Raw genomic sequence first — 25,389 nt, 5'->3', positions numbered from 1 at the left:
ATCATGTAATGGCTCCTTAACTCTTTATGGTGCTTATGAGTGTGAACTGGAACCATACTGTGCTAACTGTAAGGGTTCACACCTCTCTTACTCTCATTCTTGCCCCCTCGGTGTGGATTCTTGTACATGGTAAGAGGACCTCCAAGGGAAGGTTCTGTTCTTTCAGTTTACCTCCTTTGGGATCTAAACATCCACCCATGTGTTTGCCATGCATGGCAACCCTGAAGGGGAGGAGAGGATCCTGGTGATTGAGGGGTCCAACCCTAACACACCACTTTGGTCTTGAATTCCTGTAGATGGGCAGCCTTGGGGTGTCCCCTTTGGTCAATTGCCTGGTCCACTTGGGCTAGGGTCAACCAAGTACCAGTGTTGGATGTTCTCAACAGGTGTTGTGGACATTGTATCTGATGCTGGTGTTTGGGTATAGTGCTCACAAAACCCTAGCTTTGCTGCAGTGTCCTTATCTGACATTGTAGTGCATCCCCTCGTAGGGCTCCATGGTGGGTGGGGTCAGTGGGCATCGAAATTTCTCTTCCTTTATTATGGATACTTCAATGAAAAATCTTAATGAAATAGTGGAAAAATAGTCTATAGGTAAATAACCATGACTTGAAGATTCTGAGCAGCATTACTCACTATCTATTGTACTTCATTTTCTCATATTGCACTCACTTTCAGACAAACCTTTAGGGCATATGTCTCCCTTTTTCATTCATAAGGGACTAGAGGGACTTGCTGGCTCTCTAAAGTCAGTAAAGAAGCTCTGATCTAGTGACATATTGGTGGAAACATCTACATCTCAACACAGTGAACTCCTGTTGAATTCAAAGGCAATTGGGGATATACCTATTGAGGTTACACCTCATGCTACTTTGAATTTCTCACGAGGAGTTATTGTTGAGAAGGATTTAAAGAACATTCCAGAGTCAGAGATTCTTGCTGGTTTCTCCACCCAAGGAGTTCCTACAGTGAGGCATATATTCACTCACAAAGATGGAATTATGGTGCCGACCAATGTCTTCATTCTCACATTTACGTCACCAGCATCAAGGCAGGTTATCTTAATTGTAGAGTATGACTATACATTCCAAACCCTCACGGATGTTTCCAGTGTGAGTGGTTTGGTCACTTAAAGACATCATGTCGTGGTTACCTTGACGTACGTTTGTTGTGGTAGCAAGGACCACAATGCCTATGAGTGTGAAATGGACCCTCATTGCATCAATTTCAATAGCTCTCACCAATCCTATTTTCATTCTTGCCCTAAATGGTTGGAAGAAAAAGAGGTGCAGTGTTTGAAAATGATTCAAAACATTACTTACTTTGAGGCTCAAAAGCTGCTGTCCACCACTTCATCTTGGATGTATGCTTCTGCAGTGGGCATGCAGATGGATCTCTCTGTTCCTTTTAAATGAGTTGTTCTCAAACCAAAGGAAAAGTCTTTAGACCTCCCTGTTTAAAAAAGTTGATGAATCAACTTCAACACCCATCTCTGTCCCTAACATACATTCCAGCAAACCCCAAGATCCACTTCCTTTGGTTCCAGGTACAGGCATTTCCTTGGATACATCTTCTTCTCCCACCTCAAGATGCAAAACAATCATTCATTCACATCCTCCATTGCTGAAATCCTCTTCCAACAGCAAAAACCTGCCCAATCGACCCAGGGCAGGATCCATGGAGGTCAATAGATCTCCCTCAAATATAGACAGTAAAGAAAAAAGATGGAATCACAAACAGAAGGGTTCTCCACCCAGTTCACCTACATATAAATAAAAATAGCCACTTCGATGCAATGGAACTGTCGGGGTTTATGTACTAATCAGGATGACATCACAACACTGATTGCTTCCCACCATCCTGTATGTCTTTCCTTACATTTCTGAAACTTGCCAACACAGTCACCTTTCAGTGATTTTCTTTGTACAGAAATGACAGGCTGTGTGATGGATGAGCGCACAGAGGGGTGGCACTGTTTGTTGATCAGCATGTGCCTACACTGTCTTTGCTACTCGACACACTCTTGGAGGGCGTAGCCATCTGTGTTTCCTTTCAAATGAGAGACCCATGATCAATTACACCTTGATGATCTGATTGAACAGTTACCATCTCCCTTTTTAATCCTGTGGGACTTTAATGGATGTCATTCTCTCTAGGGAAGTGCTGATATTGATAGGAGGAGTCGCTTCATAGAGCGTGTGCTCTCTGATCACAACCTTTCTTTTTTTAATAGCTGTTCTTCTACTTATTTTCATGCACCTAGTCTGTCCTTTACTGCTGTTGATCTCTCAATTTGCTCCTGTTCACTATTCTTTCATTTTTCATGAAAGGTTGACAATAATCTATTAAGCAGTGATCATTTTCCTATAATTTTGAGAGAGACTGGCTGTGGTCGATTCCATCTGACCCACATGCCCTGGTGGAAACTGGATCAAGCAAACTGGCCCTCTTTTACTGCTCTCGCAGAACTTGATCCTGCCATTGTCTGTAAGCCATCAATAAATGACTGTGTGGCAACAGTAACTCACTGTGTTATTTAAGCAGCTGCTCAACGTTTTCCTTAAACCTTGACACGTTTTCCATGATATTCTCGTCTGTGGTGGAAACCTGTCTGCTACATGACACGGAAGGCTCAAAAATGGGCCTGGGATACTTTTCGTAGGTATCCCAAACTGCATCACTTTCTAGCAGGCCCATGCACATGCTCAGTGGGTAAGACATCAAAACCAGAAGGACTCTTGGATTAAGTTCACAACTAGCATACTTTCTACCACCAGTTCCAAAATTCATATGGGACAAGATTGAAAAGGTCGGTGGGCCGTATAATTCTGTCCCCCTCTCATTCTTGCTCTCTGATGGCCAGGAAGTAGCTGATACCCAGAGCATCACTGATACTCTAGGTGAAAACTTTTGTCAGGTATCTAGCACTTCTGCTTCTTCCTCCACCTTAGCCATCAAGACTGGGGCAGAGCGATCACCTCTTTCCTTTTGAGCTGATTGTCTCTGTAACTATAATCATCTCTTTACACTAATGGAACTCAAACTGGCCCTTCATTAGTCTGGCAGTACATCGGTTGCACCTGATGATGTACACTATGAAATGCTTTGCCATCTATCTCCTGCTTCTCTTGCTATTCTTCAGATTGTTTTTAATTGGATCTGGCAGGAGAATGTTTTTCCTGATGCCTGGCACCAGGCTATTGTCCTACCTTTTTCTAAGCCTGGGAAGGGTACCAAGATTCCTTCAAACTACCGTCCAATTGCTTTGGCGAGCTGTCTCTGTAATGCTCATCTTGTTTGGTTCCTTAAATCAAACAACCTCCTCTCGCGCATCCAGTGTGGGTTCCAATGACAGTGATCTACCGTGGATCACCTGATTTGACTTGAAATGTCAATCAAAGAAGCTTTTCTCAAATGACATTTTGTATCAATATTCTTTGACATTGAGAAGGCTAATGATACAACATGGAGGTGTGGCATTTTGTGAGACCTCCATAGATACGGGATGTGTGGCTATTTGCCCATTTTTATTAAAAATGTTTCAATGGACAGGACATTCCAAGTTCGTGTGGGTTTGACACTTTTCTGTTCTTTCTTACAGGAACTTGGTGTGCCTCAGGGCTGTGTTTTGAGTGTCACACTTTTCAGTATAAAGTTTTTAATGCCATCACTGAACAACTCTCTCTTACTGTTGGAAATGGGCTGTATGTTGATGACTTTCACATGTTGTCAGTCATCAAACATGAGGTATATTGAGTGATAGCTACAGAATGCCATCAATTGTTTACTGAAGTGGACCACATCAAATGGCTTTACCTTTTCTTTCTCTAAAACCATTTGCAAGAACTTTTGCTACCAACAGGGTATTCACCCTGATCCTGAACTCTGTATTGGTGAAGTTGTGCTGCCTGTGGTCCCTGAGACAAAGTTCTTAGGGCTTATCTTTGACTGTAAGCTGACTTTTATACCACACATCAAGCAGCTACAGGTCAAATGTACGAGAGCACTGAACATCCTCTGTGTCTTCTCTTCCACCACTAGGAAGCAGATCGATGTTCTGTGCTGAAGATATATCATGCTCTTATTCGATCGAAAGTCGACTATGGATCACTGGTCTGTGGCTCTGCCAAGACCCTGGCCTTAAAGATGCTGGACCCCATTCATTATCAAGGACTTTGGCTCTGCACTGGGGCTTCCCACATGTCCCCAGTTCAGAGCTTGTACATAGTCTCGTGAACCTTTTTTGAAACTCTGCTATTTGCAACTATCGTTACTGTATGCTTCAAAATTTTGTTCCTTACCAAAGCATCCCACCTGGGGTTGTGTTTTCATTCCTTGGTGGGCCATACTTTTTCAGAATAGACAATCTGCTAATGCTCCTTTTGGCCTTTATATCCAGGAGCAGTTGAAAGAATTGAGTCTGTCCTTGGATGGCATTGTTGTATTCACTGGTTAGCCCATCCCACCATGGTTTATTACAGTTCCGAAATTTGACCTATCTTTAAGTCATCTGAGAAAAGCAAACACTACCAATTGGAAACACTCTGTTATTTGCTGAACATCTTTTGAACCATCTTTCCATTCCTATTTATACAGATGGTTCGAAATCGGGTGACTGTGTGAGCTCTGCCATGATTTGTTGTGGTTCAGTGGTTGTGCACAGTATCCCCTCTACAGCTTTTGTGTTCACTGCTGAACTGTAGACCATCTCTCATGCCCTGGATCACATAGAAGCTAAGCAGTACTCAAACTGCACTATTTATACTGACTTGCTTAGTTTTCTTTTGGCTTTGGTATCGCTTCACGTTAGTTCATACCTTGTTTTTGCCGATATTGAAAACTGACTGGCCCATTTCTCTTTAACATCTACTTCTATCCAGTTTTTCTGGATACCAGACCATGTTGGTATTCGTGGGAACGAGCTAGCCAATACTGCAGCTAAATCTGTCTTCTCTGGCACTGTCACTGCTGTGCCCGTTTCATGCATGGACTATTGTCATGTATTCAAGGCTCAGCTCCATGCCAGTTGTCAGTCGACTTGGAGCAAGCAACATGAAAGCAAGCTTTTCCAAATAAAACCCTATATTGAACTTTGTCTGTCTTGCTTCTGTAAGGATTGGAAAGAGGAAGTTGTTCTAACCAGACTAAGCATTTGTCACAGTTTTCTTAACTTATTGTTCTCTTTTATTTGGTACATCTGTCCCAGGTCACAATAAGCTACATTTTACTGTGTTGCTGTTGTTATGACTCTCAATGATGGTACCATTTTAAACATGTTTTGTCCCAAGGTTTATCCATAATATTAGACAGTGTTATTGGTGATGATGACACTGTCCACCTTGGAAATGTTTTTAATTTTTAAAGGCCATTAATCTTTTTAATGCTATTTAAGTTTTTTAATTTATACATTAGACCTTTTTTAATGTGATTCACTTTTAAGAATCAAAATCCATCTAGTTTGATTTGAAGTTAGAAAATGGCTGTAATGTCAAGTAACTTGAAACCAGGACTGGAAAGGCCAGCTTCAGGTGACTGATGATTGATTTTTGAACTTGTTAGTCTTCCTGGCGAGTTATGATAATTGCAATTATGTATAGAAAGTTCTTTACAACTTGTATTACTGTGGTTTTATTCTTACCACTGTGGACTAGATGTAAACATTGGTTTCAATGCTTTTTATGTTTTTTTTAAACTTTGTTTTGTTTTACTTTAATTTCCTTTTATGAATTTTATATGTTGCCAGTAGGTTTAGTTTTGGAAGACAACTACACATATAATAGAGTTCAGCTGTCCATTCTTACAGAGAAACTGATGCTTATTCTGAAGTGTCATAGTTGTACTAACTACCAGAAGATACATCTTGAAACATGGAAGCTAGCACTGAGATGGGATTATCATCAATACATGTCTGCCTGAAGGATAATCAATTTTGCCATTTCTCTTTAACACCAGTACCATGAATCCAACTTGCTTTGGCTTTCTAATCCCACCTATGATGTTAATTATTATTAGTTTTTGTAAATGTATTTCTAAAGATCTCTCTAAATCTTTTGTTAAGGATCATAATTTAATTTAATGTTAAAAAAAGGTTGAAATAGCATTGAATATTTATTTTAATACTGGAGATAATAAACAGCAGGGGCAGTATAGGACAATGGAACAAACAGAGGAGTTTAGAATATTTTAGCTAATCATCCAGAATAGCTAGATAAACACAGTGAATCCTGGAATTCCTCAAGATATTATAGCACCTTCGCTGGTTCACTTTCTAGTACAAATAGCCAAATGTAAAATTAAAAAGACTGACCACGGCAGAGATGATAGATGAAGTGTGATTGTAACCAGGGCCAGCCTCGAAGGGTGAGGCCACTGAGTCGACTACCTTGATGGCTGAGTGATTTGTATTATTCTGGTATCCAAACTCAAATCCTGAATACTTGCCTCAGGTCCTGCTACTTCCTAAGGCTGGAAATGATTGTAACTTTTATAGGAAAGTAATTACCAGTTTGTTATTGTGGACTTTAAGGATTATGTCAGTATATTTAATTGTATCAAGTCCTCTTCATTATTACTAGTGTCATAATTTTGGTTATACTGTTGCCAAATATGAAGAATTGTTAATCTCATTCTAACATATCAACTGTTAAGTCTCACTCCCATGACAGATAGCTTTATTTTTTTTTTCTGATGAATCCCTTCTTTTGTGTTGCTTCACTTTCTCTCCCTCTCCACTCATGTGATTGCTGTTATTTATATATGTATCACCTAGGCTGTCTAGAAATCTCTATAGCCTCAATGTCAATGAATTAAACCCAATGTTCAAAAACTTCCACATCAATAAATTACAAATACAAAATAGATTAATAATACTATCTAAAGTTTTTTTTTATTATCTGTCACAAGCTTTCAAATGATTTTCTTTGTTATGGATTAACACATTTGTTGACCAAGATGCACACACAGATAAATTTTTAGTACCTGTGAAACTGCTACTTCATATTTTGTTTTTGTCTGATGTCATAAGAAGTTGTTACAAAATTTAAAAAATTGTAAATAATAATAATAAATAGAAATGTGACAAATGTAGCTCAAAAACTCAACATTGTATGGGTTCTATTAGTGTGTGTACATATTCTTCTTTGTAAGGATTGTGGATATTTCATTTATTTTGATTTCTGGTAGTGCTCCATTACTTTTAGTAATATATATATGTCAGTAAATAAAATCTACCTAAATGCATTTTGTGAAATCTGACTTCAGTCCATTCACTCTTCAGGGCCTCTGTATGTTATGTGGAGATAGATCTAAACAGGTACATTGTGGCTTGTGCTTTTTTGTTTGCAAGAGTATTTTTACAGTCGTTACAAAATTGTTGATGCTCCTTCTTTGAATCTTTATAACGTCTTGAAGGTACTGTTCATATATAATGTTGATTCTTTGGTAATTATTAATTTTTACAACTGTTGCAATTAATTTCAGCTTGATCCTTTATACTGTTTTCCAGGGTAAATGCCTTGTAATTCTAAATGATAGAACTATTTAGAATGGATTTTTCTAGTGACAAACATGCTGAAATGACACTGTCTCTCGCAAATCTTGGTTGCAGTATAATGTTAACAGACTAGTTTTTCATATACCGCATCTCATGAACATTCTAAAACATCTGGTAAAATTGCCATTTGACTATTCTAGAATGTCATGACTTTATTGTTTGATTTCAAGCATGTTAAAATGGCAAGTGATTGCTTATTGAACTTTAAATATTCATTTGATTGTAAAGACAGAATTTTCCATTGGTTCTTAAATTAAAAGAATTACAGGTATGAAACTTGGAATTGCTGCTTCAATGCTAGTTATGACCACTCTAGGTTTCAAAACTTAGTCATATATAATGTCATAACCTCTAATGTAAAATCTTACCTTTTCATATACGTCTTTCAACTTTTTTTGCAGATAACACCTCCATCAAGAAGTATCCTTATTTCTATTTTCTACATTTTAGAATCAAGCTAGAACAACATGCTGAAGTTGAGGTTTTAACTTTTTTTTTCTTGTGATATAACATTATTCATAGTATTTATGAAATGTGACTTTTCTAGTGATTCAGTGTATTGTCTCTTTCCATATAAATGGTGATTTTGTCAGCAATGTCATTACCTTAAGCACTTTGGTATAATTATAGATAAATATTGCACTTGAAAATCTTTATTTATTCTCCTTTAAAATTTATAATTTTTTTCCAAAACCAATTTAGTGTGCCTTCCGAGAGGCATAAAGTTGTACATTTATGCCAGTCTGTTGAACCTATGTGGTCAAAAATTTATTACAGGCTAGTATGTTATTTGTCTACCAAATAAACAAATTAAGCCTGGTCCAATCCTGAACTCTTTGAATTTATCTAGGAGCAATGAACTGCTGTCCTGTGGGACTCCATTTGAATATGTACTTGATTTTTATGGTTTTAATGCATGCCATTCTTTGAAGTCTCTTCTCACTTTTAAGTTACTGTTTTTGGTTGAATAAAAGTCTGGACATATACCTATTCCTTTGAAATATGTTTGTATTGTAGCTTTATTGTATTTTACATACTTTTTGAGCTTGACTTTCCTGTCACCTCATCTTTAATTTTCAATCCATTGCATTTTCTCTCTCTTTTTTTAAATTCATACAGAACTTGTGGTTTCACTCTCACACTATCACCATATGTGTTCTGATGGATCTTTTCATAGACAGATAGAATAACCTTTGGAATTGGGAGGAAGGCTCAAATGTCATTTTATCTGACTGTTTGGTTTGATGTGAATTTTTGTGTTGAATTGTTAATCTTTTTTTTTTTTGACTGGATTCTCCTTGAACATTCTACTGAAACACTTAACATTGGTTTAAGTAAATCAGTTTTGTTTGGTGTAAAGTCTGTTTTTGCAGTTTTATAGGGCTGAAATGACTAAAGCCATTTTAAAGAAACATTAAAAATGATTTCCTGTTGCACTATCTCTAAATATTTTTTTTTTAGCTCCTAAAACTTTGTTCTTTCTTTTGGGAATCAAAAATGTATCATTATTTGGTATTTTCTGAGTCTTTTTGGTAGGGCCACTATGCACTTTACACAGAATTGCTTGTATGTATAATTCATCGTTGCTGTGGATATTTTTTTGACAGTTTCCAAGAATTTTTACCTACCTCCAAACAAAAACTTCTTGTAAAAATCATGGTATTTGGATTATGAAGAGAATTTTCACAAACAATTTTAATCTTTCATATTTCTGATTTTAGAAATATAACTTTCTTGCAGGCTATATTACATTGCAATTTTTATTTTTTGTAGTATTTAAAATTTTGAAAAGTTTTGTTTTTTCTTTCTTCTTCTAGAAATATGATTCCTTAATAGTACGTTCAGCAACCAAAGTTACTGCTGATGTGCTTGAAGCAACAACTTCTTTGAAACTGATTGGTCGAGCTGGGACAGGAGTAGATAACATTGATTGTGACGCTGCCACCCGGCAAGGCATTTTAGTTATCAAGTTAGTAGAAAATGTAATATATTAATATTATATAGTAATCACAAAGGAGATATAACTTGAAAAATATTGTTTAAAATTATGATATCAGAACTGATGTTGTACTTCACCATTAAAGGGATAATATTTCATCAGTAAGATAAAACACCAAATAGATCCATAAAAATTGTGTAAATGGTCTTATAAATGACTAAGGAAATAATTTGTGTATTGAGTATTATAACTGCATTTTCTGTTCATAGTGCTCCAGGTGGTAACACACTGAGTGCTGCAGAACTGACTTGTTGCATGATTATTTCACTTTCTCGGTAAGTTTATTTGAGGAAATCAGTTAAGGTAGATTTGAAGTTTGGAATATTAAAGTTGCATATCTAACTACTTTGTTTATAATCTTGACTGAACCTCTTTCCCTTTTATAATTAATTGGTTTCTTTAACCTTCCATATGTAACTCTTGGACATTTTACTTTTAGATTACCAAACATTTCATATCCTCTTTTGTTTTTTTAAGTTCCTAATGTTTCTGTTTTCTATCTTTATTCTTAAACTTGAAACCTCTTATTGTTAATAAGCAGAATGTTACTTATCAGTGATGTTGAGAAAACCCACTTGTAGAGAAAAATATATATGTAAAAACGGCTCGTTTGGGTTGAGAAAATATTTTTACGTAGAGAAGCGAACAACATTTCAACCTTCTTTGGTCATCATCAGGTTCACAAGGAAAGAAAGAGGTAATTGACCACATGTTTGAAAGGGGTTGAAACACAAACAGTTAACACAGCATTACATCCACCACTCTACTGATACAGATATGTAGATGACACAGTTGCGGGATTCACATCTACAGAACACACACTTAATTTTTTCAATAACATTAACGCTATACATTCCAACATCAACTTCTCATGTGAACAAGAAGAAAGCAATCGAATATCATTTCTTAACCTCAAAATTACAAGAACCGACACACAATTCAAACCAGAAATCCACTGAAAAATCACCCATACTGCACTATAGATTTCTTGGGACTCAGCACATGAAACAAAACAAAAACTCAACATACTAAGAAACCAAATAAACACAGCCATCAAACTATGCTCACCAGATAAAATTAACGATGAATTAGACAAAATAAAACAATACTTCATCAGCATCAATAAGTTTCCTCCACAAACTGTAGAAAACATTCGCACACACCTAGACAGAAAGCAAAATCAACCAACAAAAGTAAATATATCTTGCGAATCAAAAAATCACCAACAAAAGTAAATATATCTTGTGAATCAAAAAATCATGAAACCATATACTGCTGCATACCATATATTCCCGACATCAGCAGAAAAATAACCAACATTTGGCAAAAACTATTAACAAAATATGACATTCCACTTAATACCAAATTTATTCAAAAACCAGGCACAAAACTGAGGTCTATACTATGTAAAAACTACACTGACAAACATCACACCAACATTATTTATAAAATACAATGTGATAACTGCCACGACTTCTATATTGGAGAAACAAGTAGAAAAATGGAAACCAGAATCAAAGAACATAAAATGTCACCTTCACACGTTTTCGAACACTGCAAGTCAAATAAACACAACATAACCATAGAAAATACCCAAATACTAAATAAAGAAACAAATATAAACAAATGCATAATTAAAGAAGCCTTACTTATACAACTACTCAAGCCCAAAATAAACCAATACAAAGGAACACCTTTCTACCTATATTAAAAATAATATAATAAATAATAAAATAAATAGTATAAAATTATATATTGAAACATCTAAGCCCACCCTCTACATTCCGACACTCAATTACACAACCCCTTTCAAACATGTGGTCAGCTTCCGGTCAGTTACCTCTTTCTTTCTTTGTGAACCTGATGATGACCGAAGAAGGTTGAAACGTTGTTCGCTTCTCTACGTAAAACATTTTTCTCAACCCAAACGAGCCGTTTTTACATATATAGAATGTTACTTATGTATTGAAGTTGTAGTATACAAAAATACTAGGTGTTTTCCATTTCATTTATTTAGAAAGGTGAACAGTTTAAGTTACCTAACATTTGTTTACATTTTTACTCGTGCTCTTTCTTGTTGGAAAGATAACTGTAAAGTAGGTTAGTATGCAAATGACAGTGATCAAACTGTCTCAGCGGTGAGTAGGTGACTCATGGTTGAATGACAAAGAGTGATGTTATTAGCACATACAGATTGTGAGATCATTACAGATATTTAAATATAAGGTTAAGTTCTCTCAGTCTGAAACAAATGTTGAGTTTTTTTAGATTTGGATTTTCCTGAAGATTTTCAACAGTCTTCAATGAATTTCATTGAACTACTTGATTTGTGTATGTGTGTGTGTGTGTGTCCAGTCTGTTTCTTTAACACATCTCAGTCAAAGCCAAGAGAATACATAATTAATCCATACAATATTTTCTGGTCAGATTTTTTGTTTTAGTGAATAATACTGAAACTATTGAGAAAAACAGTTCATCTGAAAATAAGGAAAAGTTAAAATACTAAGACTGTGAAAGGTAATTAACTATGTTCATGAAGTGTCTCCTGTAATAAATGCATTTTAGCTGGGTATAAACCTGTATTGAATGTTAAATTTATTCTCTCATAATTTTACTTACTTTTATTATTATGTAGGAAAATTGCCCAAGCTTGTGCTTCTTTGAAAGCTGGACTGTGGGACAGGAAGACTTATATGGGTGAAGAACTTCAAGGAAAGACACTGGCTGTTATAGGTTTAGGTCGGATTGGTCGGGAGGTAGCATCTCGTATGCAGTCCTTTGGCATGAAGGTAGGTATATAGCTTAAATTATTTATGTGGTGGAAATGAGAAGAAAACTTGAAATATAACTTAACTGTTGATTTAAAAAAAGAAAAAGAAAAAAGGAAGGGTTTTCGTTTAGCTGTAGTTTTTAACTGTTCATATATTTATGGGGAGTCAGTAATAAAAAGAAAAATTACATTTTATCATTGTTCCTAAACTAGGAAAACTAGATTTCCAAACCAAGAAACTATTACAGTCCAGTCCTTCCTCAGAATTTCAGTGATTATTATAAAGTTGAAGTTATTTAACTTTAACTATTCCACAGCATTTCTAAATATGTTAATGTTGGCATTGTTTCTGAAATAATTTCAACTAAATTTTTATTTTGTGATAGCAACAAAACAAATGAAAAAAATTGCTGAATTATACATCTTGGAAATCTTTATTTACATTGCAGTTAATTTTATCATAAACTACTTCATGCTTGGATTTATTTAAGAATAAATAACATTTTCAAACATACTACTTTTAGATTTTAGCATTATTTTGAAGCTTTTTTAAGACTATTTTTGTGAAAAAGGTTTGGAACATAGAAGTTCTGTATATATGTAAAAGCGGCTGGTATGGATGGAGAAAATTCTATGTAGAGGAGCGAACGATGTTTTGAACTTCTTCGGTCATCGTCAGGTTCACAAAGGTTTTTACATATATATTTTTATTTACAAGTGGGTTTTCTTGTCATCATGGATAGAAGTTCTGTCATCAAGGTGGCAGGAGAGTATGTGTTACAATAAGCAAGTCAACTAGGCCTACTGCATTTTTTACTTGATGTATGACTGACAGTTTGATATCTTTATTAAAATCACTGACACATTTTATACATTCAGAGAATTTTCCTTGGAATGCTGGGACAAACTACCAAAAATAAAAAGTAAAAAAAAAAAAAAAAAGAGAAAAAGAGAGGACTGTCCAGGCAAAACCAAGGTGTCTGGTCATCTTATCCTAAACTGTAAAAGGCTAAAAATGTTTTCATTTGATGATGTCAGTGAAAATATACTGAGTCAATAAACAACAAAGAGAAAAAAAACCCGTTTAACTCTCTGTCAGCTTGTTTTAGCATAAAACTATACAGTAGGCTGTTCAATAAGAGGAACCAAATCATAGATTTTAACATTGTACGTCCACAAACTTATTCTTACCTATTGAGGAACATGCATGGCAGTAAAAGCCAAAATGATAAGGTTGGAAATTCTACTTTTAGTTCATGTTGAAAATGTCTTTTTCATCATCTATACTTTGAAATATATTTTTTTAAAAATAGCTTTTATCAACCATTTAATAATATAGAATTTAGTTACCAGTTTTACAGAAAGCTTGAATGACATTTAAAGTCTAATAAACTGGATTTGAGGGAACTTATTAAAAAAAATAAGAACAAATTTTCAAATAGTATATTTTTAATACTAATCAGATGGATGTATAGGAAAGTGTAAATTAAAGTTTATAGAATATTTATTTTTCTTTCAGTGTGCACATATGTTAAATAACATTTAAAAACTAGTCATGCACAGTAAAAATCTAGAATTCAAGAAAATAATCTCAAATTTTAAATAATTTTTTTAATCTGTGTATAGTTGATGAACAATTTTACGAAACTGAAAAGCTCATTTGATTAATGTTTAGCCAGTATAAATTGGAAGTCAGTGCCACAGTAAATTACAAAATTTTGTCAGTAACAGTTATATATTTTGAAAATACATACTCAGCTGCTTCACACTTGGTTTCATCCTAACTTAAGAATTTTAATTTGGAATCTACCCCCTTATTTTTTTTGATAGCCAATATTAGTTGGGGCTTGTCTAAGTTTTGTTGGTGTGTTAAGGAAGACCTTCAAGTTGTATTCCATAATTAAGACTATCACAAACGAATTACAATACTGGATTCCATTGTGATCATATTGCATAAGGCTTTAGGTTATCTGGATTCCAACAACCCACTTTCGAGTTTATTCCATTATTAATTTGTAAATAGAAATTATTTTTTATTTTCTTGGGTATTTTATTTCACCATATGTCTTAAAAAAAAACAAGTATCTTAACTGTAGGTCCCACCATTTCACAGAGTTGTTTCAATTTTTAAATGACATCTTTAAGTGATAATTTAAAAATAACCCAAATAATAGTAGGCTATGTGACTTTTCATGTGTATCTTTTATAACTAAAATAGTAAGTTAGGAACAAAAACAAACCTAAATATAATTTTAAAATAACTTAGATTGTTGGTACACCCTATATTCTCAAGCAAAATACTGCATACATTAATACACTAGCAATTGTTTAAGAGAAATAATTCTGTCAAATATGAGGGCTTACTCTAGGTTCCAATTGATATATCGATTATCTTTGTCACCATTACTAATTTTATCAGACCAGAATTATATATATAGAAAAAAAGTACTAAAAGGAAACCTAACATAGGTGAAATTTTGAGCCATACCTTCTAACAATCTAGCCATCATTATTTACCACAAAGGTGCTTTCAACCAAGAAAAGAAAGTTCAAGATATTTTTGCTGTGACAAACTGTTTATAAAAATTCTGGTGTTCTAGATGATTTTCTTAAAATCAATAATGTAATAAGTATTATATATGTTTTGTAGACAGGAACCACATGAGCAATCACAAACATTTCCTTCCTATCAAATGATTTTTGAAATTGCTTCTGTTAAGGTCCATTAAGATTTTGGGATACATTTTATAAGGACCAGAATATTTTTATTTGTAAGACACACAGAAGGATTAGTTAAAATCACTCGGTGGTAGTCATTTAGACCTTACTAACTTGATGATTAATAGTTGTATTGCAACTAATGAGATAAAGCTCTGGATTACATTTGCACTTTGTTATACCAAGTTCTCAATTATAAGGTACAGAAAATATAGATTGAAGGAAGGTTTATAGGTTATATTAAATGCCCTGAACACTGTCCTATGTATTGTAATTTTTCTGTTATATTCATCCCACTGTATCTGATCAATACAAATTCAAGAATAACAAAATTTTCTTACTTTTTAATCACAACTTAGGCCTTTCTTTTATAAATGAAAAATAGTCACCAAAACCTTGTGATTTAGATTATCTATGTGAAAACTTGCAGAAAGGAAAAAATTCCTTGGTGGTGAATTAAACTTCATGAAAAAGTTATTCATCCAGTATCATGCTCTTGACACTGGCAAAAAAAAAAACATTAAAGTTTTTTTTATGGGTGGGCTTTACCTATCTGGTTCATACTGAAACATAATAAGAAAACTGTAGGGTAATTTGGTTCACACCACTGTTTCTAATTTGATAAGACTGTAAGAATCATGTATTGCATTATGATGTTTAGCACAAATGTAAAGAAAAGAAACATTATTAAAGAACAAAACTTTAAAAGTGAGTTTTAATAATTGTTGATAACCATTAGTTCATATATTTACAAACCTTTTAATTTTGCATATTTACATAACAGACCATAGGATTTGACCCACTTGTTCCACCAGAAGAAAGTAACACTTTTGGTGTGGAAAGTTTTCAACTAGATCAATTATGGCCTATGGCTGACTACATTACCATACACGTACCACTGATCCCGCCAACAAAGCGTAAGTTTTTATTTCAGTTCATGAATTATATTTTGGTTAAGTGATTGTATTATGATGAGCATTGAACATTTCCTTGTTATGTAAGTTACTAAGTAACTGTTTTGTGCAAAATAAATTCAGTGAGCAGCATAGCTTCTCTCAAAGTTTCAAATATATAATTTCTGTAGTTGGAAATTAAAGAGAATTTATACTGTATAAAAACTTTAATCATATTTGTGTTTTGTCATTTTATTGTGTTTGGTATGCTGTTAACATCTACCTTTTATCAGCTCTGCTGCTCTGTACAGATGAATCAACCATCAAAATATGAACTGTAATTAATGAAGATTATCAGTTGCTAGTTAAAACAATAACTATTTACTTGAAAGTTGGAAGTCTAAAGTACTTGTAGTCATGAAGTAGAAGAACTGTTAATCTTGGTTATTTACTGATAAATTAACAACATAGATTAATAAGACTAATTAATGTTCAAAGATAAGTTTTCAAATTAACAAAATGTGAAATAATTCTAGTAGTACATTGTGCAATAAGAATTGTATAAAAGTAAAATATTTTTATGGTGTAAATGCCTTTTTCAAACTGGCAAAGCATGATTATAATTAATTTACTTCTCATTAGAAATTAGTACTGTGTCTATTAAATAAAGTAATTATAGACATGCTCCACCACTTTGGTAAAGGTGTTTACATAATAAAAATTGTTGTTTTAACAAATGGCTTATATAAATAGTGTTCCAATAACTGTTTATGTCATGTTCAAGTCAGCCTGATGAGCTATGGATTGAATGAAGTGTGTCATTGCCAATGGTGACAGTGAATGCACTGTCATTGGAATACTATTATTATATACTTTCTTAATCATTGGAACATCTCTATAAGGGACTGGATATAGAATGCAATGTTAAAACAAATACTTCTGGACGGTATACTTCTGCCCCCCTCTCTATCTTAATATCCAATGGCCATGAACTTGCTGATGCTCAGAGCATTGCCAGTACTCTTCATGAATGTTTCTTTAGTGTATCTAGCTCTTCAAACTCATCCCCTTCCTTCTCAGCTATTAAAACACGAGTTGAACATCTGCCACTTTCCTTTTTAACTAATCATCCCTATGACTACAATCGCCCTCTTACACTGTGGAACTCAAACTTGTGCTTCATCAGTCTGGCAATACATCATTTGGACCTGATATACATTATGAGATGCTATGCCACCTTACTCCTGCCTCTCTTAGTATTCTCCTAGCTGTCTTTAACTGGATATGGCAGGAGAATGTCTTTCCTGATGCTTGGTGCCAAGCAACTGTACTTTCTATTCTTAAACCTGGGAAAGATCCAAAGATTCCTTTGAATTACCATCCAATTGCTTTGATGAGTTGTCTCAGTAAGATCTTAGAGAGGATGATTAGTGCTCGTCTTGTTTGTTTCCTTGAATCAAACAGCCTTCTCTCACCCACTCAGTGTGGGTTTCGAAGACAACACTCCATGATAGACCACTTAATTTGCCTTGAAACAGCAGTCAGAGAAGCCTTTTTTGAAGTGTCAACATTTTTTTTTTATTTAGAGAAAGCTTATGATACAACATGAATTGTTATGAATTGTGTAGTAATTTGCCGCTTTTATTAAGCCTTTTTTTAATGAACTGCCAATTTTAGGTCCGTGTGGGCTCAAAACTTTCCCATTTTTTTCCCACAGGAACTTGGGGTCCCCCAGAGCTGAGTTCTGAGTGTCACACTTTTCATTATAAAGATTAATGCCATCAGTGAACAGCTATCCCCTACAGTTGCAAATGGTCTTTTTGTTGATAACTTTCACATCTCATGTCAGTCATCAAACATGAGGTTCATTGAGTGGTAGCTACAAACTGCAATCAGTCAAATACTTAAGTGGACCACAGCAAATGGTTTTCAACTTTCTCTCTCTAAAACTGTTTGTGTACATTTCTGCTGCCAACGGGGTATTTATCCAGACCTAGAACTTCATATTGATGATGTTGTACTTCCTGTCATCCCTGAGGCAAAGTTCTTAGGTCTCATATTTTGACTGTAAATGAAACTTTATTTCACATATCAAGCAATTTCATGTCAAATGTATAAGGGCACTGAACATCCTCTGTGTCTTCTCTTCTACCTTTTGGGGAGTGGATCGATACTTCATGCTTAAAATTTATCATGCCCTTATCCAATCCAAACTTGACAATGGGTCTATGGTTTATGATTCTGTCAGATCCTCAGCACTGAAACTGTTGGATCCTATCCACCATCAGGATAGAGAAAGCTTATGATACAACATGGAGATGTGGCATTTTGAGAGACCTTCACTTATATGAACTGTGTGGCAATTTGCTGCTTTTTATTAAGCATTTTGTTAATGAACCACTGATTCCAAGTCCATGTGGGCTCAACACTTTCTCATTTTTTCCACTGGCAGAAACTGTAGAGGTATTTGCACTGGGGCCTTTCGTACTTCTCCAGTCCAAAGTTTGTACATGGAGCCCCACGAACTCCCTCTGTATATTTGCCATTTGTAACTGTCTCTTCTGTATGCTTTCAAACTTCGATCTTTACCACAGCATTTTACTTGGGGTTGTGTTTCCCATCCTCGGTGAGCCACACTCCTTTATAATAGAAAATCTGCCATTGTTCCTTTTCGCCTTCATATTCAGGCACAATCAGAAATTTTCGATTTATCTTTGAATAGCATAGCAGTATCCACAGATTGGCCTCTTCCACTATGGCTAATTACTATCCACAATTGTGACCTATCTTTGAGTCATCTGAGGAAGACAGATACTCCTGATGGGAAATATCACTCTTTATTTGCTGAACATCTTTCAAACAATCTATCCATTCCCATATATACAGATGGTTCAAAATCAGGTGACTCTGTAGGCTCTGCCATGGTTTTGTTACAGTTTGGTTGTAGCACACAGAATCCCCTCTACAGTTTCTGTGTTCACTGCCGAATTGTATGTCATTTCTCTTGCCCTAAATCATATTGAAACTATACAATATACGAATTGTACAATCAATACTGATTCACTCAGCTGTTTATTGGCCCTGACATCATTCGATGTTGGTTACCACCCTATTCTTATTAATATCCAAAATAAACCAGCTCATCTATCTCTGTCCAATTCTTTTGGATACCAGGTCACGTTGGTATCTGTGGAAATGAGCTAGTTGACAGAGCAGCAAAGTCTGTCTGCTCTGGCTCTATCACCACCATACCTGTTCCATACATGGACTATGGTCTAGTTATCAAAACTTGACTGTACACCAGTTGGCAGTTGACCTGGAGTGAGCAACGAAATAATAAGCTTTTTCAAATAAAGCCTTCTTTAGCTCTTTTGTCATTTTGTTTCTGTAAAGATTGAAGGGAGGTTGTTTTGGTTAGGCTAGACATTGGCCACAGTTTTTTTAACTTGCCACTTCCTCTTATCTGATATTGATGCACCAATGTGTGGTCTGTGTGGCACTCAGGTCATAATCATACATATTTTATTATCATGCCGCCATTACAACCAAGAACAACGACACCATTTTAAACATATTTCTAAGGTAGGTTTGCCCTTGACATTAGCCAGTGTCTTAGGTGATACTGCCCGCCTCACTCATGTTTTTTACATTTTTAAGAGCCATTGGTCTTTTTAACTTAAGTTTTTTGTTGGATTATATACTGTTTTGGCATGATTTATTTTACATATTTTGCCCGGTATGGCCAGGTAGGTTAAGATGTTTGACTTGTAATCTATTAGGCTAATACAGTTACGACAGAAAGTGTTCGTACCCCTGCGTCACGAGTAGTGTTTTGCTCATAACTTAAAAAGTATCACAATTAGGCTAATAGACATAGGGTATTTTATAAATATTATACTAACGCATATCTACATAAATTTTTATGTAAATTAAACTACAAATAAACTGTTTATAAACAAATAACCAAAAATAGGAGGAGCAGAAAGTGTTTTTACAGTTCAGAACATGTGAAAAAACTGATATTCCCTTACAAATTTTATTTAGTTTGGGGAATAAACTACATTATACCATTCCAGAACTAGACACTGGTTTCAGAATTATTGGAATTTAGCCAGCAAAAAATGTACTTCTGGCAATTTAGCGCCGTCTCCGTCATTATCTGCTTGGTTATCATGGCGAATAGGAAACAACTGTCCAGTGATTTAAAAAACCAAATTATTGTAAAATACAAGTATCGTGTGTCTCTTTCCGGTATTACTGTACAATTTAATGTGCCGAAATCTACTGTTCAAAACATAATTGCCAAGTGTAAGCTTACAGGATCAACTGCTCTCCTCCCTTGTTCCCGGATGCCCCACCAAAATTTCAGAGAGAACCAAGAGGAAGGTTCTCAGAGAAGTTAGTAGGAACCCTCGTTTAACACATAATGACATACAGAAACTGATAAAGGAAACTAGGGTTGAAGTAAGCACCTCTACAGTTATGAACATGTAACGCTCTTCTGGGTTCAAAGCATGGTGTTCTCGTAAAACTCCATATTTAAAGCCTGTTCATTTAGAAGCACGAATGAGGTATGCAAGAAAGCATGTAGATAAACCCTTTATCTATTGGAAGAGTATTCTTTGGTCAGATGACACTAAAATCGAGCTTTTCAGCTACAATGATGTTCGCTATATTTTCCGTAAGAAGGGGGAAAGAAATCTTCCAAGGAACACCGTTACTACAGTTAAACAGGGAGGTGGCTTGATCATGCTATGGGGTTCCTTCAGCTCTTCTGGTGTAGGCAGCCTTCACCACATCAATGGAATCATGAAAAAAGAAGAGTATGTTGATATATTAGGCACTTGTATCAAGAATAATGCTCGGAACTTGTGGTTTGGGCGTCGTTGGATCTTCAAGCACATCGAAATATGTGCAATCCTGGTTGCAAAGGAGCCATATAAGCGTTCTGGAGTGGCCATCACAGTCACCCAATCTCAACTCAATTGAAAATGTTTGGCATGAGTTGAAGACCAGGGTTCATCAGTGTCATCTGAAAAACTTGCAAGAGTTGGATGTCTGTAAAGAAGAATGGAAGAAAATACCAATCGAGTACTGTCAAACAATCATGGAGGGCTATGAGGAGAGATTGCACCAAGTAATTCACCTTAAAGGCTACACAAGTGATATAAAGTACATAAAGTAGATGCACGAACACTTTTTTGCACCTCCTATGTTTGGTTATTTGTTTATAAACAGTTTGTCGTTTAATTTACATAAAAATTTATATAGATGTGTGTTAGTATAATATTTATAATATACCATACTTTAATTATCCTAATCATGATACTTTTTAAGTTATGAGGAAAAAACTACTCATGATGCAGGGGTACGAACACTTTTGGTCATAACTGTACAAGTAGCTATGTGATAGCCAATGATTGAAATACCTAATACACTACTGTTGTACAGAGTTGTTTAAATTAGTCATACAACTTCAATATTAATAAGAATTCTACTTGTAGATAGTACAATACTTTACTATAATAAAGCATGCATATTTATGCTAATTTAAGTCTAGCTCCGCATGCAGTTTTACAAAAGAATGATGATTTGACTTTTTATTGAATGTTTATGGATTCTATGTACAGTTATACAATTGTTTAAACTATACTTCATGCAAAATTACTTCTAGATTTAATCTTGTAGCACCTAATTTCATCTTTTAAAAATAGACCTCCCCCTTCATATATTCTATATATGGGCTGGATATATCAATAATGGAGTTTTGAAAATTAAAATTCAAAACTGACATATGGGAAGGGCAAAAGTATTACAAGCTAGACAACCGTTATGACCATATGCACAAAAGATTTATTTCAGTAATGTGCTATACCATTTGTTTACAATGTTTCCTTTCATTTAAGTGGTTACTTTTAATTCATTTTATAATGAATGTTCATTGCAATATTATGCCGTATTTACCTGAAACTATTTAAGATATGCAATAGCACAAGTATGTTCATATGTTAAAAAAAAAAAAAGTGAAATAATTTTTAGTGTGGAAATGACAGGAAGCAGATACATTTCTGTTATGTTTATTTCATACAAAATATATTAAATAACAGCATGATTGAGATTTAAGCAGTCTGATAAAATTGATGCAAATAAAAACTTAATTTGTGAAGTAACCAGAGACAGGATGGAAAGTAAGTCAGTGAGTGAAACACTTAGGAAAGAGAAGTAATATGTTAGTTATATATTCTTTTAAGATGTTAACTGTTTTCAAAGGCCTAAAATTGTTGCAAATTATTGTTCAGGTAATTTTTTTAAAGAAGAATCTAAAAAGCATATTATATTTACAGTGTTAATTTGGGGACTGAAATTGTCATTGTTAACTGACTTTATTAAATTAGCTTGAAGGTTTATTAGTTTATAAAGAACAAAGGCTAGTTGGTAGTGCTAAACCTGAGTTAACAATGATAGCAAAACCATTACTAATTATGTAATTTTCTTTTATTATGATGTGTTTAATGACAGTATATAATATTTCCTTCATCTGTTTCTTTTTCGTAGATATGATTAATGACGTAGTTTTATCAAAATGCCGCAAGGGTGTTAAAATTGTTAACTGTGCTAGAGGAGGGATCATTGATGAAGATGCTCTATTAAGAGCTCTAGAGTCTGAACAGTGTGGAGGTGCTGGGCTGGATGTGTTTGAAGAGGTACATTCATTAAATTTTTAAATTTTCTCAGAAGTATCAGAATAGGGACTTAAAACACAAATTATTAAAGGAAAAAAATATTGTTTTTCTTGCTTTAATTATAGTTATCTCAAACTGTATCTCTTGTATGGGCCTTCAAGGAAATGTTATGCTTTAACTGAAAACTTATGGAAAGAACAAACAAGTATAAATGATACCATAAGTAACAATACAATAAGTATAGGAATACAATTAATATGTTCTAGATTCACATTTTTCAAAGTAATATTACTTTAAATGTTGTTTTTTTTGTATCTCCTTCTTAGAGTAATGACATAATACCTGAATATAAAACAAGTACTCCTTATATATATAAAATCAGTAAAATAAAAATATTGCAAGTGCATATGTGCTAGTGAAATGTGATTGTTTGTTTAATGTGCAGCAAGATCTAAATATCTTGTCAAGAAAAAGAATAAATTTCTAAGTTAATTTGCAGTCAACTAATAACAAAAACCTTTTTTTTTCAGGAACCACCAAAAAATTCTGCTTTACTTCAACATTCTAAAGTAATTTGTACCCCACATCTTGGAGCTAGTACTAAAGAAGCTCAGAAACGCGTGGCTGAAGAAATAGCCCTTCAGTTCGTGGAGCTTTCAAAAGGTCATTCTGTGCCTGGTATTGTAAGTTCCAGCATTGTTGCATATCAACAATGTAGTGTTGTATATGGGTCCACATGATAGTTTGAAAATTTGTTTTTTTTAATCATGTTAGTGAACATTTTAAGAATACACCCTGAATTTTCCATGTTAATGGTTGTTTTATTACATGTATTTTTAATTACTTAAAATATCCTTAAGTAACTAAACAATAACTAGATTTAATAAGTTTGGCAAGGTTTTAACTGAAGAGTTAGTAGTGTAAATTGTACTACAAATGTTAAATTAAACTGATTACATATGATGGTACTTTGGGCTTAGCTGTAATTCAACTTACTGCTAAGTCATAAAATAGTTAATACATTGTTTTATAAAATAAATACAATCTAAAGGCTAGTTTCTTTCCTTGAGTTTTAAGAATTAATTTGTTAATTGGACTTCAGCTTATATAGGGTGTTCAGAAAGTCACTGTGCACTTATATATTTATTAACAGACATGTTTCAATATAGAATACAGGAGATAAATATGAATGACAATTATAAACAATGTTGAAAGTGACTCTCGTTGGTATAAATACAGGTCTGGATCCTTCTTATTTTGTTTCTAAACACCGTTATCATTTACTGTCTTGAAATAGACTGAATAAAATATGATTACAAAACTGCACAGTGACTTTCCAAACACCCTGTAGTTATAGGTAGGTTATAAATAAACTGTATTATTAACATTATGTATACATTAAAATAAAGATTAGTTATTGTCACTTTTAATATACTTCTATTTACAATTTCTGAATAATTAAAGATAAACTTAATTACTTTAGTGTGAAGACAAAGTAGTGATAAAAAACTAATATAATTTGTTCTTAAATGTTAAGCTTAAAAGTAACAGTGTTGTTAACAGGCTACTGGTATTTAGTATTGAGCATTAATTGGAGAAGGGACATACTTCATAAATAGGATAGGAGCTGGCTTGTTTGCTAGGGCTAGTAATTCAGCTGTAAGGGTAGTTTTAGACTAGAACTAGATGGTGGTGAGGGCCAGGATAAAATAAATGCAGAAACAGTAAGATGTAGAGAAAGCATTAACATAGGAAATTAGTAAAGAAGTAGTTCTAAGAACAGGCCTTAATTGTTACTATTGTAATGCTAAAAGAATAATAGATAATAAAGATGACTTTAGGGTACTAGTAGGTATGAAAGATCTTGATTTAATTGGAATAACTGAAATATGGTTAAATGTACATGATTTTGATGACAAGGATGTCATTGAAACAGGTTACAGGCTATTTAATAGGGGATAGAGTACTAAAGAGGAGGTAGGAATGACTTTATCTGTAAAATGTGATTTATTTCCACTAATAGAAATCCAAATGGATTCATTATACTTCCTGTTATCTTTAATATCCTCAATTTCAACCAGATGATACTGATGAAATTAGTCAGAAAGTTTACGATGAGATTGAGATTTCAGCTGCTATTGAAGTCATAATTATGAGTAATTTTAATTTCAGCCATATAAATTGGAGAATGCTAGAGTCAAACTGTTAGGGAGAAAGGTTTTTTGGAACTTTTTAAGGTGGCATTCTTAACTAATTAGTCAAAGAACCTACTAGAAATAATGCTATTTTACATTTATTATTAACTCCTAGTATAGAAATGACCAAGAGAGTGGTAAATGGAGAGTGCGTGTGTGCAACTGATCTGTAAGAGTCAATGTTTTGCTGCACATGGAGATAAGGAATAATGATATTTTGGTTACAAATGTCAAAAACAAATTTTGAAGGGATGCAACAAGAATTATCTATTGTGAGTTGAGCAGCTAAGTTATTTGGAGACATTGATTGGATGTAAAAATATTTGAAAGATAGTTTTTTTAAATATTCAAGGCAAACATATTCCTTGTAGAAAGAAAAGGGTAGCTGTATGTAAAAAAGCAAAACAGTTTGGCTTACAAAAGAGAATAAGAGATAAAATTAAAGAAAAGCATAATCAATTTAAGAAATTTTAATTGAATGGTATTATGGGAAATTTATAAAATCAAAAAGTTGGTGAAACAGGAAAAAAAAGATGTATGAAATAGTTGACTGAAAATATAATAATTAACAGTAAGGAG

The 25,389-nt window shown here is 34.0% G+C and overlaps 1 protein-coding gene across 2 annotated transcripts in view; it reads left to right on the top strand.

Annotated features, from left to right (window-relative positions):
• LOC143246231 (D-3-phosphoglycerate dehydrogenase) overlaps positions 1-25,389 on the top strand; it is a 46,899-nt gene that overhangs the window by 6,760 nt on the left and 14,750 nt on the right. For both annotated transcript variants that reach the window (XM_076492596.1, XM_076492595.1), the window contains exons 2-7: positions 9,370-9,521; positions 9,761-9,826; positions 12,187-12,340; positions 15,824-15,956; positions 22,488-22,636; positions 23,146-23,298. In XM_076492596.1, coding sequence (XP_076348711.1) covers positions 9,370-9,521; positions 9,761-9,826; positions 12,187-12,340; positions 15,824-15,956; positions 22,488-22,636; positions 23,146-23,298 — 807 coding nt within the window. The remainder of the gene's footprint in view (positions 1-9,369; positions 9,522-9,760; positions 9,827-12,186; positions 12,341-15,823; positions 15,957-22,487; positions 22,637-23,145; positions 23,299-25,389) is intronic.

Source organism: Tachypleus tridentatus, chromosome 3 (genome assembly GCF_004210375.1).
Source record: "Tachypleus tridentatus isolate NWPU-2018 chromosome 3, ASM421037v1, whole genome shotgun sequence".
NCBI classification, from domain to species: domain Eukaryota; kingdom Metazoa; phylum Arthropoda; class Merostomata; order Xiphosura; family Limulidae; genus Tachypleus; species Tachypleus tridentatus.
This window is presented reverse-complemented; position numbering and strand designations above follow the sequence as displayed.